The sequence below is a fragment of the Schistocerca nitens genome, chromosome 1, assembly GCF_023898315.1.
Source record: "Schistocerca nitens isolate TAMUIC-IGC-003100 chromosome 1, iqSchNite1.1, whole genome shotgun sequence".
Lineage (NCBI taxonomy): Eukaryota > Metazoa > Arthropoda > Insecta > Orthoptera > Acrididae > Schistocerca > Schistocerca nitens.
In genome coordinates this window covers 911,644,336-911,659,607 of record NC_064614.1, presented here as the reverse complement: position 1 = coordinate 911,659,607, position 15,272 = coordinate 911,644,336, and the positions used below count along the sequence as shown (strand labels likewise).

General features: G+C 38.3%; 1 protein-coding gene across 1 annotated transcript in view; it reads right to left on the bottom strand.

The window, feature by feature from the left end:
* Positions 1-15,272, bottom strand: part of LOC126237335 (cysteine sulfinic acid decarboxylase-like) — a 131,980-nt gene that overhangs the window by 5,114 nt on the left and 111,594 nt on the right. Inside the window, exons 4-5 of the mRNA XM_049947323.1 lie at positions 14,108-14,255; positions 4,688-4,916 (exon numbers count right to left, since the gene is read on the bottom strand). Of these exons, the coding sequence (XP_049803280.1) occupies positions 4,688-4,916; positions 14,108-14,255 (377 nt within the window). The remainder of the gene's footprint in view (positions 1-4,687; positions 4,917-14,107; positions 14,256-15,272) is intronic.

The window sequence follows — 15,272 nt, the reverse complement described above, 5'->3', positions numbered from 1 at the left end:
GTGAAAAATTATTATTTACTTTTCATTTTACAAGTATATGTACTAGCTGCATAGCTATAAAATTTTTGTAGTTTTCTCCTCAAACATAGAGCTTAAACCTCTTCAGAACAGAAAACAGTGTTTTTAATACATGCATTCATTCATGTATCATGCTTGACTGATCCTGTAATGGTGGAAAATTATCGTGAATGTGGAAAGAGCAAATAATCACTTTAGTGCATGGAGAGAGAAATTATGTCATCTATTATAATGGAAGAAAATATTGCTTCTGCATTCTGCATATGAGCAAATGTAAGTAATGCTCATTGTAATGATACAGATTAGTGTGGAATATGATACACTAACTTTAATAAAGAAATGGAATTACATAAATTTTTCATATTTACTGTAAAACACAGTCATTTTCAAAAGTCATTGTGTTATCAGTCTGCAAAAATACTGTATCAGTTTCAAATTAACTTAAAAAATACACACATCAAAAAAAGTTTTGCATCACCTCAGTTCCACGAGTTCTGGAACCTGTACAGAAAACTGGAATAGAAATCAAAATAAACTTCATTTCAGCCCTTTCTATTGCTCATGAAAACCAGTCATTGTATGTTGTAGCACCATACAGCAAGACTTTATGAGTTGGTGGTCCAGATTGCTGCACACACTGGTACTTCTAATACCCGGTAGCACATCCACTTGCATTGATGCATGCTTGTATTCATCATGGCATACTATCCACAAGTTCATCAAGGCACTGTTGGTCCAGATTGTCCCACTCCTCAATGGCGATTTAGCATAGATCCCTCAGAGTGGTTGGTGGGTCACATCATCCATAAACAACCCTTTTCAATCAATCCCAGGCATGTTCGATAGGGTTCATGTCTGGAGAACATGCTGGACACTCTAGTCGAGTGATGTCATTATCCTGAAGGAAGTCATTCAGTCATTCACAAGATGTGCATGATGGGGACACAAATTGTCATCCATGAAGATGAATGTCTTGCCAGTATGCTGCTGATATGGTTGCACTATCACTTGGAGGATGGTATTCACTTATCGCACAGCTGTTATGGCATGTTCCATGACCACCAGTGGCCTACATCGGCTCCACATAATGCCACCCCACAACTGCAGGGAACCTCCACCTTGCTGCACTCACTGGACAGTGTGTCTAAGGTGTTCAGCCTGATCAGATTGCCTCCAAACACATCTCCGATGATTGTCTGGTTGACGGCATATGTGAACTCATCAGTGAAGAGAATGTGATGCCAATCCTGAGTGGTCCATTTGGCATGTTGTTGGGCCCATCTGTACCGTGCTGCATGATGTCGTGGTTGTAAAGATGGACCTCGTGATGGACGTCTGGAATGAAGCTGCCCATCATGGAGCCTATTGCACACAGTTTGAGACATAACATGACGTTCTGTGGCTGCACGAAAGGCATTATTCAACATGGTGGCATTGTTGTCATGGTTCCTCCGAGCCACTATCTGTAGGTAGCAGTCATCCACTGCTATAGTAGCCCATGGGGGCCTGAGTGAGGCATGTCATCAACAGTTCCTGTCTCTCTGTATCTCCTCTATGTCCGAACAATATTGCTTTGGTTCACTGTGAGACACCTGGACACTTCACTTGTTGAGAGCTCTTCCTGGCACAAAGTAACAATTCAGACAAGATTGAACTGCAGCAATGACCATCTAGGCAAGGTTGAACTATGGGCAACACGAGCCATGCACCTCCTTTCTGGTGGAATAACTGGAACTGATCGGCTGTTGGACCCCCACCGTCTAAATAGGCGTGGCTCATACATGGTTGTTTACATCTTTGGGTGGCTTTAGTGACATCTCTGAACAGTTAAAGGGATTGTGTCTGCGATACAATATCCACAGTCAACATCTATCTTCAGGAGTTCTGGGAACCAGGGTTAAAGAAATCTTTTTTTGATGTGTGTATTTACAAAATTTCATCAACACAAATAACTGTATCATTTTTTTAATCTTGTGACTGAGACTCAGGGAAATTATTAATAATAATAACCACTGAGTAATTGAAATGCAAAATAACTTTTTTTCTGTATTAACTGTTTAAGAAATGTATTTCTGTAATCGCTTTAAAACTGTGTTAATATCTAAACTCTCCTTTCACAAAATTTTTAACCATATTTAATAGTATCAAATCCTGTAATCAGACTGCTAAAGATTTATAACTGTTAGCTGTAATTCCAGTTATTCACTCATCTAAACAGTATTATGTAACATGGCATTTGTTGAATGCTACTTATACCACAGTGGAGTGCCCCCCAAACTTAGGGCAGTGGTAGCTGCTGCTATGTTCAAAGTTACAGCTCAGTTTAGTTGTTGTCAGATCATGTTAAACTCATTACTGTTGAAAGCTATGTTTTTTATGTCTAGTGAAATTGAATGCAATAAATGAAAAATATTGTGAAACATTTGCCTGGTTATTAGGGTAGGCAAATTATGGAATTACACTTTTCACAGCAAAGTACATTTTAAAACCTTCTTAGTTACATGTTTGTCATTTGAAGTTTTACTTCACAGTAAAGTACTGGCAGTTGTCCCAACATAATCACCATACATTTTTAAGTATATTTTCTGGTAAATATTACAATATTTTTTTATTTTACAAATTTTCAAATGGTAAGTATCACACCATCTACTAACATCTCTAACTTTCAGACATTTACCCTTACATGTCTGCTAATGAATGCCCTAATACTTCAATGAAAAGGTTGTAAAGTTTAAAAATGGCTAATCATATGCATATTATAAAACTGAAAGACTCTGCACCAATATCCTGATTTCAATTCAAACCATTGTTCAAGACAGAATGACATTTTCACTCTGCAGCGGAGTGTGCGCTGATATGAAACTTCCTGGCAGATCAAAACTGTGTGCCCAACCGAGACTCAAACTCGGGCTGCAACACTCTTCACTGGAATGCGATTCTTCTTGTCCCCAGATGTTGCAGCAGATTTACCAAAGTCTTTATTTGCAATTTCAAATATATGGTAAGTACGATAGGCAATTACATCTCTATCATTAAAACTTACAAGTCCAGGTACATTAGACACTCTGCCACCACCTCTCACAATGGCGACAGTGAACCATCCATTTCCATGTGAGAAGGTGTCGTTAATATCCAAGCTAAAATTAAGTGAACATCCAAGAAATAGAGAAGGTCCATCGACGAGGGCATGCACTGCAACACTCTTCACTGGAATGCGGTTTTTCTTGTCCCCAGATGTTGTAGTAAGTTCAATGTTTTCTATGGTTTTATAGAGTGTTGTGCGATGACGACGTCGATATCTCCTGTATGGCATTTTGAAAAATTCCCATCTAGACGGTGGTTACGTAACCCGTCTGGCTCGGCGTTGGCGGCGCGCCAGCGAGGACATGCATACACTAGATCACCCGGTATGTGCATCCGGGATAATGCTCTCGCTGGCTACTGTGAAAACGCTAAGTCCACGCACAGTATGTAAGCGAGCGTGCTTTCACGCTACGCTCACTCTGTGTCTTGCTGCTGCACAGGCAACTTCATTGAAGGCCGCCTACATGCCATACAGGAGATATCAACGTTGTCGTCGCACAACAGTCTATAAAACCATATAAAACATTGAACTTACTAAAACATCTGGGGACAAGAAGAATCGCATTCCAGTGAAGAGTGTTGCAGTCCATGCCCTCGTCAATGGACCTTCTCTATTTCTTGGATGTTCACTTAATTTTAGCTTGGATATTAACGACACCTTCTCACATGGAAATGGATAATTCACTGTCACCATTGTGAGAGGTGGTAGCGGAGTGTCTAATGTACCTGGACTTGAAAGTTTTAATGATAGAGATGTAATTGCCTATCGTACCGACCATATGTTTGAAACTGCAAATAAAGACTTTGGTAAATCTGCTTATGATTCTGTATGCCATACAGAAGATATTGACGTCATTGTCACACAACAGTCTATAAAACCATAGAAAACATTGAACTGACTACAACATCTGGGGACAAGAAGAATCGCATTCCAGTGAAGTTCGAGTCTCGGTCGGGCACACAGTTTTAATCTGCCAGGAAGTTTCATTGTTCAAGCATTCAGTGTCAGTGGTCTGATGGATATCCTGATCTCTGATCCTTCAGATGTGCAGTAAGTAGAGGTGAACCAGTAGAGTGGTGGCTCCCATACTCTGTTGTCAGGAAGTGGTTCTGTATGAAGTACCTAATCACTGGATGTTGTTCAGCACTGAACTGGTAACTGATTTGGGACGCTGTGGCCTGGCTGTTCATTGTTACAATCCAAAGCTATCAATGTTAACCACTGTCATCAATACAGTATTGCCCAAGACAGCTGAGTTTTGCTTGCAGTGGCTTTGTCTGACCCATGGAACTCATGGAATAACCTTGATATGCCTAATAACTTTCAAGTTACACGAAATACAAACTCTCCCCCCCCCCCACTCTCTCTCTCTCTCTCTCTCTCTCTCTCTCTCTCTCTCTCTCTCTCTCTCTCTCTCCCTCTCTCTCCAAAGTAGGAACTACTTCTAATTCAATTTCTCATGTCATATTTTCCAAGGACAACAACAGGTATTAGGTTACTACTTACATCACTCATACAGCCTCTTGTATCTACCATAAATAATTATCATAATTTTATTTGTGACATATCTCATCAGAATCCTACCTTTGCTTTCCACATAAGCCAGAAATGCATGACATCAGGACGACGACCACACTGAAGATATTTATCTCCAATATCATAACTGGTGTCATAAAACTTGTCTTTTTGGAAGAGATAGGCTGCTTCACGAGCATGGCACGATTTTAGTAAACCAGGGTGGCGCACAAGAAGAACTGAACATTGTTGTGGAGATGCCAAAAGCTTGTGAGGATTCCATACTACTGAATCTGCTCTGCAAATCAATAGATAAAACACTTGCAAGAATACTTAAAAATTATTTGAGTTCTCTCTCTCTCTCTCTCTCTCTCTCTCTCTCTCACACACACACACACACACACACACACACACACTTTTGGTGGTCATGGCGAATGGTGACACTTACTTTGTGTATCAAATGGTTCAAATGGCTCTGAGCACTATGGGACTTAACATCTATGGTCATAAGTCCCCTAGAACTTAGAACTACTTAAACCTAACTAACCTAAGGACATCACACAACACCCAGTCATCACGAGGCAGAGAAAATCCCTGACCCTGCCGGGAATCGAACCCGGGCGCGGGAAGCGAGAATGCTACCGCACGACCACGAGCTGCGGACCTTTGTGTATCATTTGTGTGTGTGTGTGTGGGAGAGAGAGTACATAAACTGGAGAAATAGTAGTTTTTTTGGAAACTGTTTTGTCAGTCTTTCAGCCGCATGGCATTGAATCTGTTCTTAATTTTGTTTATTATTTCCAAAATATTCTATTTTTTAACTTTACTGGACATTTCTTTTGTGTCCATAACTCAAAATATATTGCTATCAAAGAATTGTTATTGGTCTTGAAGGTATTTCTCAGTTCAGCTGAAGAAGTTTTATACTAAAATATTCTACCGCATAACTATATGTCGTTAAGTATCTGTGAAACTTATTGAACAGATTGTGTTATGTCCGACTACACATCTGGGAATTTTGTATTTTATTCACTATATTACTGTCTTCAATGGGGCAAGAAAGACATCCACATCACACTGACTGCAAGGACACTGATGACTGTCGGACAGACCAAAGACTTCTTATCAATCCTCTCAAATTCCCAATCAATAGAAAATCTTTCACATATTTTATAATATGGGGATACTTATAACACATTGAAAAGGCCAGAACAAAGTATCAAAATTCTATTTTAGACCAGCCAACCCATCACCTAGTCACAAAAAAAGTAAAAATGAAGTGTGCGAAACTTCTAAGTACCTTTCTACAATCAAAATAAAAGGTAGATTGCTTCTTACCATAAAGTTGATACATTGAATTACAGACAGGCACAATTAAAAGACATTCACACATTAGCTTTCAGCCACAGCCTTCATCAGAAAAAGAGACACAAAACAAAGTCATTCACACAATCAAACACACTTCATGCTCTCATGACTGCCATCTTGAAGCTTGGACCAGAATTCCAATGAATTGACTCTCAAAACATGTCATCTGAAACGATGCAATTCTCCTTCACTTACACTCTGTACAGTGCATTCTGGGAAGTAATATCAAAGGTGTTTTTCATGAATTATGGCACTATTGTGTTATGATTGCAATGTCAGAGCTGCTACATTGTGTAAGTGATGTGTGGTTTCCACATAAAAAAATAAAAAAATGCAGAAGCTCACACATAACAAACATCACACATAAATACAATGATAAATTAAAAATGCACTCAATAATGGTAATTGTTTGCCAGAATATGTCTTCCAGGGAAGAAATTGGAAAATTGTGACTGGCAACAGCAAATGTTATTTTATAAGAAACAAAACCATTGTTCTTAGAGTCCACACCTAAAGGATAAAGTGAAAATGGATAGACTAGTGCATCTCAACAGGCTGTTCTAAAGAGTCTGGACTAGTTAGTTTCAAAAGTTTTTGTAATGGGAGGTGTCAACGTAAGTTTATAAAAAGATGGGACTGGAAACTTACTGAATGCACTGTACCACAATACTTGAAGATTCTTGTACCCCTACTCTGGATGTAAAGTCACATTTATCACAAAATGTTTCATTTGAATATCGCTACTATCACTAAATCTGTGCAGTGTAGCAAAATTATATTATTTCATAAGTCTCATTTTTAAGTAGTAAAGACAAGTCCTGTGCCAATTAGGACAGCATGACTTTTTAAGGCCAAAAAATTTTTGTTGCAGAGAGGCACAAAGTTATCTTCAGAAAAAGAAACACACACATATTTATTCACACAAGCAAGCACATCTCATGCAACCATAACCATCATCTCCAGCAGCTCAGAATGGTATGCAACTGTCATGTAGAATGGAAGCAACAATCAGGATGGGGTGGGTAAGAGGGAGAGATAAAGGGTATGGTTGAGGAGAGAAAAGAGTGCTGTCTGGCAGAGCATGCAGGGACTAGATTTTCAACAGTTGCAGCTTTGGGAGCTGTTGGGCATCGAGAGGGGGGTGGGGGGTGGGGCAAAAAAGGAGAGGACTGGGGAAAGGGAAAGATGGATGAGTGCATTGGCAGTGGGTGGCACACATAGAGGGTAAGAGCATAAGAATAGGGAGGAGGTGATAGGGCAGAGGAGAGGAAACTATTGGGTGGAAGATGTGGAGACAAAAGTTTAGCATAGATTGAGGTTGAGATAATTTCAGGAGCGGAAAATGTGTTGTAAGGATAACGCCCATCTGCGGAGTTCAGAAAAGCTGGAGGTGGATGGGAGGATCCAGATGACCTGGGTTATGAAACAGTCACTGAAATCAATGACATTATGTTCAGCTGCATTTGTGCCACAGGGTGGTCTACTGTGTTGTTGGCCATAGTTTGGCAGTGTCCATTCATCCTGGTGGACAATTGGTTAATAGGAATTTCTTTTTAGTCATCAGTCTTCTGACTGGATTGATGAGCCTACCACGAATTCCTCTTCTGTGCCAGCCTCTTCATGTCAGAGAAGCACTTGCAACCTATGTCCTCAATTATTTCTTGGATGTATTCCAATCTCTGTCTTCCTCTACAGTTTTTGCCCTCTACAGCTCCCTCTACTACCATGGAAGTCAATCCCTGATGTCCTATCATCCTGTCCCTTCTCCTTGTCAGTGTTTTCCACATATTACTTTCTTCTCCAGTTCTGTGCAGAACCTCCTCATTCTTTATCTTATCAGTTTACCAAATTTTCAACAATTCTTCGATTCTCTTCTGTTTCAGTTTTACCACAGTCTCTGTTTCACTTTCGTACAATGCTGTGCTCCATATGTACATTCTCAGAAATTTCTTCCCCAAACTAAGGCCTATGTTTGATACTAGTAGACTTCTCTCAGCCAGAAATGTCCTTCCTACCAGAGCTAGTCTGCTTTTGATGCCTTTCTTACTTCATCCACCATGGATTATTTTGCTGCCTAGGTAGTAGAATTCCTTAACTTCATCTACTTCATGACCATCAATCCTGATGTTAAGTTCCACACGGTTCTCATTTCAGCTACTTCTCATTACTCTTGTCTTTCTTCAGTTTATTACCAATCCATATTCTGCACTCAACCTCTGTGATGGCCTTTTTAGAGATGTCCACTCCTCTTCAACTGAACCACCTACTGAGCTATTCCTTATTGTTGTATCTATAGCCTAAGCTACCTTCAAGCATATCTGTTCATTCCTTAGTACTTTCAAGTACCATTTCTTTGTAAATTGATCCTTCCTGAGTAATTTCTTAAACTTCAGCCTACTCATCATCATTACTAAATTGTGATGTGAGTCTGTACCTTCTCCTGGGTATGTCTTACAATCCAGTATCTGATTTTGAAATCTCTCTGTCTGACCATGAAGTAACCTAGCTGAAATCTTCTTGTACCTCCCAGCCTTTTCCAAGTATACCTCTGTCTCTTGTGATTCTTGAAGAGAGTATTCTCAATTATTAGCTGAAATTTATTGCAGAACTCAATTATTATGTCACCAGACTCACACATTCTACAAACCAACATAAACAGTTGTTTTGTTGGCACTTCCCCCTTTAGAAATTGTGGTGGAATGTTATCTACCCCTTCTGCCTTATTTGATCTTCAGTCCTCCAAAGCTCTCTTAAATTCTGATTCTAGTACTGGATTCCCCATCTCTTCTAAATCGACACCTGTTTCTTCTTCTATCTCATCAGACAAATCTTCCCCTCCTAGAGACCTTCAGGGTACTCTTTCCACCCATCCACTCTCTCCTCTAAATTTAACAGTGGAAGTCCTGTTGCACTCTTTATGTTACTGCCCTGGCTTTTAATTTCACTGAATGTTGTTTTGATTTTCCTATATGCTGAGTCAGTCCTTCTGAGAATCATTTCTTTTTCAATTTCCTCACATTTTTCATGGAGCCAGTTCATCTTAGCTTTCCTGCACTTTCTATTTATTTCGTTCCTAAGCAACCTATATTTCTGTATTCCTGAATTTCCCTTAATATTTTTGAACTTCCTTCTTTTATCAATCAATTGTAGTATTTCTTCAGTTACCTATGGTTTCTTTGCAGCTACCTTCTTTGTACCTACATTTTTCTTTCCAACTTCTGTGATTGCATTCTTTAGAGATGTCTATTCTTCTTCATCTGTACTGCCTACTGAGCTATTCTTTACTGCAGTATCTATAGCCTTAGAGAACTTCAAGCATATCTTGTCATTCCTTAGTACTTCCATATCCCACTTCTTTGCATATTGATTATTCCTGACTAATTTAAATTCAACCTTTTCATCACTACTACTTTGTGATCTGAGTCTATATCTGCTCCTGGGTAAACTTTACAATCCAGTATCTTATTTCAGAATTTCTGTGTAACCATGTAATCTAACTGAAATCATCCTGTATCACCCAGCATTTTCAAAGTATACCTCCTCCTCTTGTGATTCCTGAACATATCATTTGCTATTACTACCTGAAATTTATTACAGAACTCAATTCATCATTTTCCTCTCTCATTCCTTCAGTATCCTCATATACAGGGTGGTCCAAAAGTCCAGAAACACCCTCATAAAATTCAAATGGAGTAGCAAACAAGGAAACAGAGTCCCTACACACGAGTGACGGGAAGGGGGAAACTTTATAGGCTATGCCACCAACATGGCGGCCATCTTGAAAGCCGCAATCTTGGATTCAACTCCAAAATTTCAAATGGGAATGTGGTCATGTGACATATCAAAAAGATAGAGAATTTCACCAGAAAAACAATGCCGTTGTTATTTTAAACATAGCTTTATTCATTCTCAGGTTATAGCCAATTACCTGCAGCAGCAGTGGGGCGCCCGGCAGCATGAGTATTACGTACTAAGAAGTAATAAAATGGAGTCTGAAACGGTGCAAAGTGACTATCCCATGCCTGATATGTAATGATGATGAGTAGGCTGAAGTTTAAGAAATTACTCAGGAAGGATCAATTTACAAAGAAATGGTACTTGAAGTCACAGAGGTTGAGTGCAGAATATGGATTGGTAATAAACTGAAGAAAGACAAGAGTAATGAGAAGTAGCTGAAATGAGAACCATGTGGAACTTAACATCAGGATTGATGGTCATGAAGTAGATGAAGTTAAGGAATTCTGCTACCTAGGCAGCAAAATAATCCATGGTGGATGCAGTAAGAAAGGCATCAAAAGCAGACTAGCTCTGGTAGGAAGGACATTTCTGGCCAAGAGAAGTCTACTAGTATCAAACATAGGCCTTAATTTGAGGAAGAAATTTCTGAGAATGTACATATGGACTGCACTGCTGCTGGCCGCTCTACTGCCCAGGGGCCACAGCATGACTCAGTGCAACTCCACAGCAGCTAATGCAGCTGATGCCCAGCCATCTTGCTACCTTAGTAGCCTTTTGACACCCCTTGCCATCACAGCAGTGTCCACATTGGCTGAGCACTGGTGTCAGTGCCCTCCAGGCGGGGTGTGCACTGCTCCTGTCTTGCTGCAGCTGGGAATGCTGTTGCTTATCTATGTATTACTGAACAATAAATGTTCAATTGTTTAATACTGCTGGGTTCCAGACAGGCACCCACTCACTAAGAGCCTACTCACCCATATCCTTGGGTGGTGGTCCGTGGCATCCTGACCACGACCTGCTCCCAACTGCCACTCAACAAGACATCAAACACAGTGGACATTACAGTAAGTATAGGAGCAATGGAAGACTAATAGCTGCAAGTTTAAAAATTTTCCCATTTCATCATGTCAGTCTGTTACAGCAACTGGTTTAAAAGTGTTTCAGAACAAAACCAGTCTCAGTCGCAAAATTATTTAATGTCAATGATGCATTTAACCCTTTTGGGGCATCATCAAATTGTTTACAAAAAAAAAAAAAAAAAAAAAAGAAGTCCATCAATTAGATACAAATTGAGGAAAATTGCATGGTCCTATCTTGCATAGCTATGCATACAACATGAACTAAAAGCAATAAAAACTTATGTAAAAGTAGCTGGATACATCACATATTAACCATAAAACCATGTATAATGTAAAATGGACACCAGGGTAACCAGAAATAAAATCCATGCATCATGAAACATTTAAACCTTGAAGTGGACCTAGTGAAAGGAGGGAAACAACCAGAATAATACTGAGAAAGTACAAATATGTGGCGGAAAAATTTTTCACGGTTATTATATGTTACCTTGAGCACACCAGCCAGTTCCTCCAAGGCAGTAAAAGATAGGGCCATGATTACAAAACTGCGGTATGAGCCATAGACAGCACAATGTCTGTATTGGCATGCACAAAAACATTACTATGACAAATTGAGATGCACGTGTCATGTATAGTGTGGCCAGGTGGTGCACATGACTGGCTTAAGACAAGTTTTTGAAAAAGAAAAGTGCATAAAATGAGTAATGAAATACATATAAGCGAAACAATGCAAATACATACTCAGGAAGCACTTGTTTACTAAGAAAGGTCAGATTTTAAAAAAATCTGGATTTACTGAGCATCTAAAGTCCATCAGGCATCAGTCCCCCACACTAGAAAACCTGAGAGTATTACACCCTGCCCAGAAGAGGAAGAAGTTGAATCTTCTAGAGGAGATAGAATACATTAAACAGCTCAATTTTGACAAAGACATGTTGTTGAATGATCAAATGATTAACAGTAATCAAATATATTATGATACAATGTTATCAGTGTTCTGAATGTTGCTGCAATGATTATTTTATGTCAACAGCATCACTTTCAATTTGTTGGTTTTTGTTGTGAAGTTGGGTGAACCATGTTTTAAAGGAGACTTTTTAATGGCTTTTTAACTGTAGATAACTTTACCTATTTACTTTTTATAACTTATGTGTCTTTATTTTAATGACTAAGAATACTTTTGTCTCTTGTTTGTGACACTTAAGACCACCCCCAATCCTGGTATCTTGAAGATTTATTGATTTATAATGCATACACTATGAATGTACTCCAAAATTTAAATGTTTTACTTCAGCTGACAGAGTGTTAATGATATATTTCGATTTGTTGTTTTTCATATAATGATTTTTCCTATTCTTTGTGTTTTTATTTAATTTTTGGGTTTTATGTGTCTGAATTGTTTTGCATTTCATTACTAGTTTTACGCACTTTAGTTTTTCAAAAATGTGCCTTAAGCCAGTCATGTACACCACCTGGGTACTTCTTGCTGCACTGTACATGTCACCTGTATCTCAATTTGTCATAGTAATGTTTGTGTGCCTGCCAACACAGACACTATGCCATGTGTGGCTCTTACAGTGGTTATTGGTTTCTTGTTTTTGTAGACAATCTGATGATACCCTCAAAGGGTGAAACGCATCATCAACATTAAATAATTTCACAACTGAGACTTTTTTTCTGAAGCTGTAAGCATTCTTAACAAAAGAAGCAAATAAATGTCTCAGTGAAACAGTTTCTAAAGACAAACAAGAACACTTACAAGCAGGTACATGGAAATGGTTCACTGCAGTCAAATTAAATTTGTCTTAAGATTGGAGACTCAATTCTAAAAGTAGAGAACTATACATTTCTGGCTGTTAGAAGACCTAGCAAGAGATGGGTGGATGGATGGAGTAAGCCAAGACTTGCTACAGCTGTGGGGTGTGGAGAACTGGAGACAGATAGCAGGAGATAGAAGCACATGGAGAGCCTGCACTGTGATGTCATGCAGTCCTCTGGGCCTAATTATAAAAAGTAAAGTAATATTAGTAAATTAAAGTAAGTTAGAACTGATAGGCAAATGAGTTGGGACTATCATATCAATAAAATTTGTTCCAAAGTAAACAGCAGCATATTCCTAATGAGGAAAAAATTAGACAGTAACACCAGACAAATTGTTAACATTAGGCTATGGCTCATTCCATCATAACATAATTATGCTGCATCATAATATGGGGAAATGAAGCCCTTACACCACGAGAATGGTTTGTGAAGCTATAGAAGAACGCTGTCAGGTGGATTAAAAACTTGACCTTGAGACACAGATAAATTTAGAAAACTAGTTGTAAAACAAAACATCACATATGACAGAAATCTAGAAAAAAATACATTTAGAAATACATTTAAAAATTACTTAACTTCATCCTGTTTATACAGTGTAAAACACAATTTAGAAACAATTTATCAGAGAGGATATTTTTCCAACAGGGACATCATTATGAAGTTAAGTACATACGTAAGCAAAAATAATATATACTACTTAAATTAGTTTTCTCCTGCTAATTTTATCTTTGTTCCAGTAACTGATGTACATTTTAGACTGCTGATGTTGGTTGAATGGTGTGAATAAGATGAATTAGGTATATATCTGTATGTGTATTGAAAGCAAGTAGTCTGTTTATACTTATAATATGCTAATATGTGTCTGTGTAACTTTGCATGTCTAATATCATATTCTAGAATGTTAAATGAGAATTAAATGCATCATTAATACTATTATTGCTACTACTACTAGTACTACTACTTCTATTACTACTACTGCTACTATTACTACTACTACTACTACTACTACTACTACCACCAACACCACCATCAACACTACAAATGAAACATTCACTGATTTCCAAATTATATAACAAATAAATCTGATGCTAAGTTATTGACAGTCTGGAATTGACAATACAAGAAAGCTTCCTTGGAAATCTTCTGGGCTTCTGACCTTCTCATGTTATAAAATGAACCAAAATATTGGTCCCTATTACAAGTTGTTTTTCTATAGCATGTTGTGTACAAGTGGACAATCACATGATGCAAGCTACTTGAAATACTGGTCAAAATGTTAATTCATTTCACATCATGATGCAGTTACAAACCAAGAAGAATTTTCAGAAGCTGGCTCTGGCCACAGAATCCTATACTCATTAAAAGCTTTTAATTTGTTTTCAGAAATTAAGAATGTCAGAGTTTTTAACATATGAAGCATGTAGCTTTCATGACAATTAATTGTGCCCTATCTTTAAACAATAGTGCAAAAAAAGTGATGTACCTGTTTATTCCATTCAGTTTTGAACAATATTTGCGAGAAAAAAGTATTCCTCCACCCCAAGCAGCATCTACATGCATCCATAGAGAATGTTTTGCACACAAATCAGCAATAGGGTTTAATGGATCAATTGCACCCAACACTGTTGTGCCTGTATGCCCAATAAAAGAACAGCATTGAGGTTTTTGATTTTTCAGTAAAGAGCAATCAACAAATTACATATGAATAAAATAACTGAATATCCTACAAATATGCAGAAATGTGTTACAGTTATAGAAACATTTTATCAGGCATTCCATTAACCTCATCAAAGAAGGAACTTTCATGAACAGAATGAGTCAAGGATAATAAACACAAGGACATATCATGCTGTGATTGTGTGCAACAACACAGAAAAGTGTTTACTTGCAAAGGATGGATCATTATTGCATATAACGTTAACTTACTTATTTACAAACGCAGTTTGGTGTGATGTGTAAGAACAGACAATTACAGAATAACAGCTGTATGTTCTATTTCTGTAACAGATACCACTTTTAGCAAAGACGTCTTCTGTTATTGTACAAAAATCACTACTACACTATACCTGCAGGGAAAGCAATGTAGCTGCACAGGAGGAGGACGTGGGTGGTGGATGGGAAGGGGGGGGGGGGGGGGGAGGAGGGAAATGTAGCTGCATGCGTCACACCCCATCCTCCCCGTCCCAACACACACAAAAAGGATTAAGCCAAAATTTAGCAAAGTTTTCATTATCTTAGTGTGCCTGTTAATGACTCAAAATTTCTGCTGTTCGGTGAGTTGCCTCCTTTACTCCCAAATTATTTGCATTTCCTTTGCAGCTGGCTATCAAAATGTTTGTGTATGATTTTCACATGTATTCACTGTCCCTAGAAAATATTATAAATATATCATGTTTATATATATATGACAACATTATGAAAATGATAGTGTGAGTAGTCATGTGTGTGAGTTATGATTGATTGCCGGGGGAGGGGGGGGGGGGATGCATATGCACACATTGTCTACTTTAGAAAAAGATCTTTTGGCCATAATCTCAAATGCTTAGCAATTTTTTGTTGTGCCTGTCTGCAACTCAAAATCTCTATTCTTTTCATAACATTGCCATTATGTTTGTGGCAAAAATGATTACGACTTCCATATTCTGATG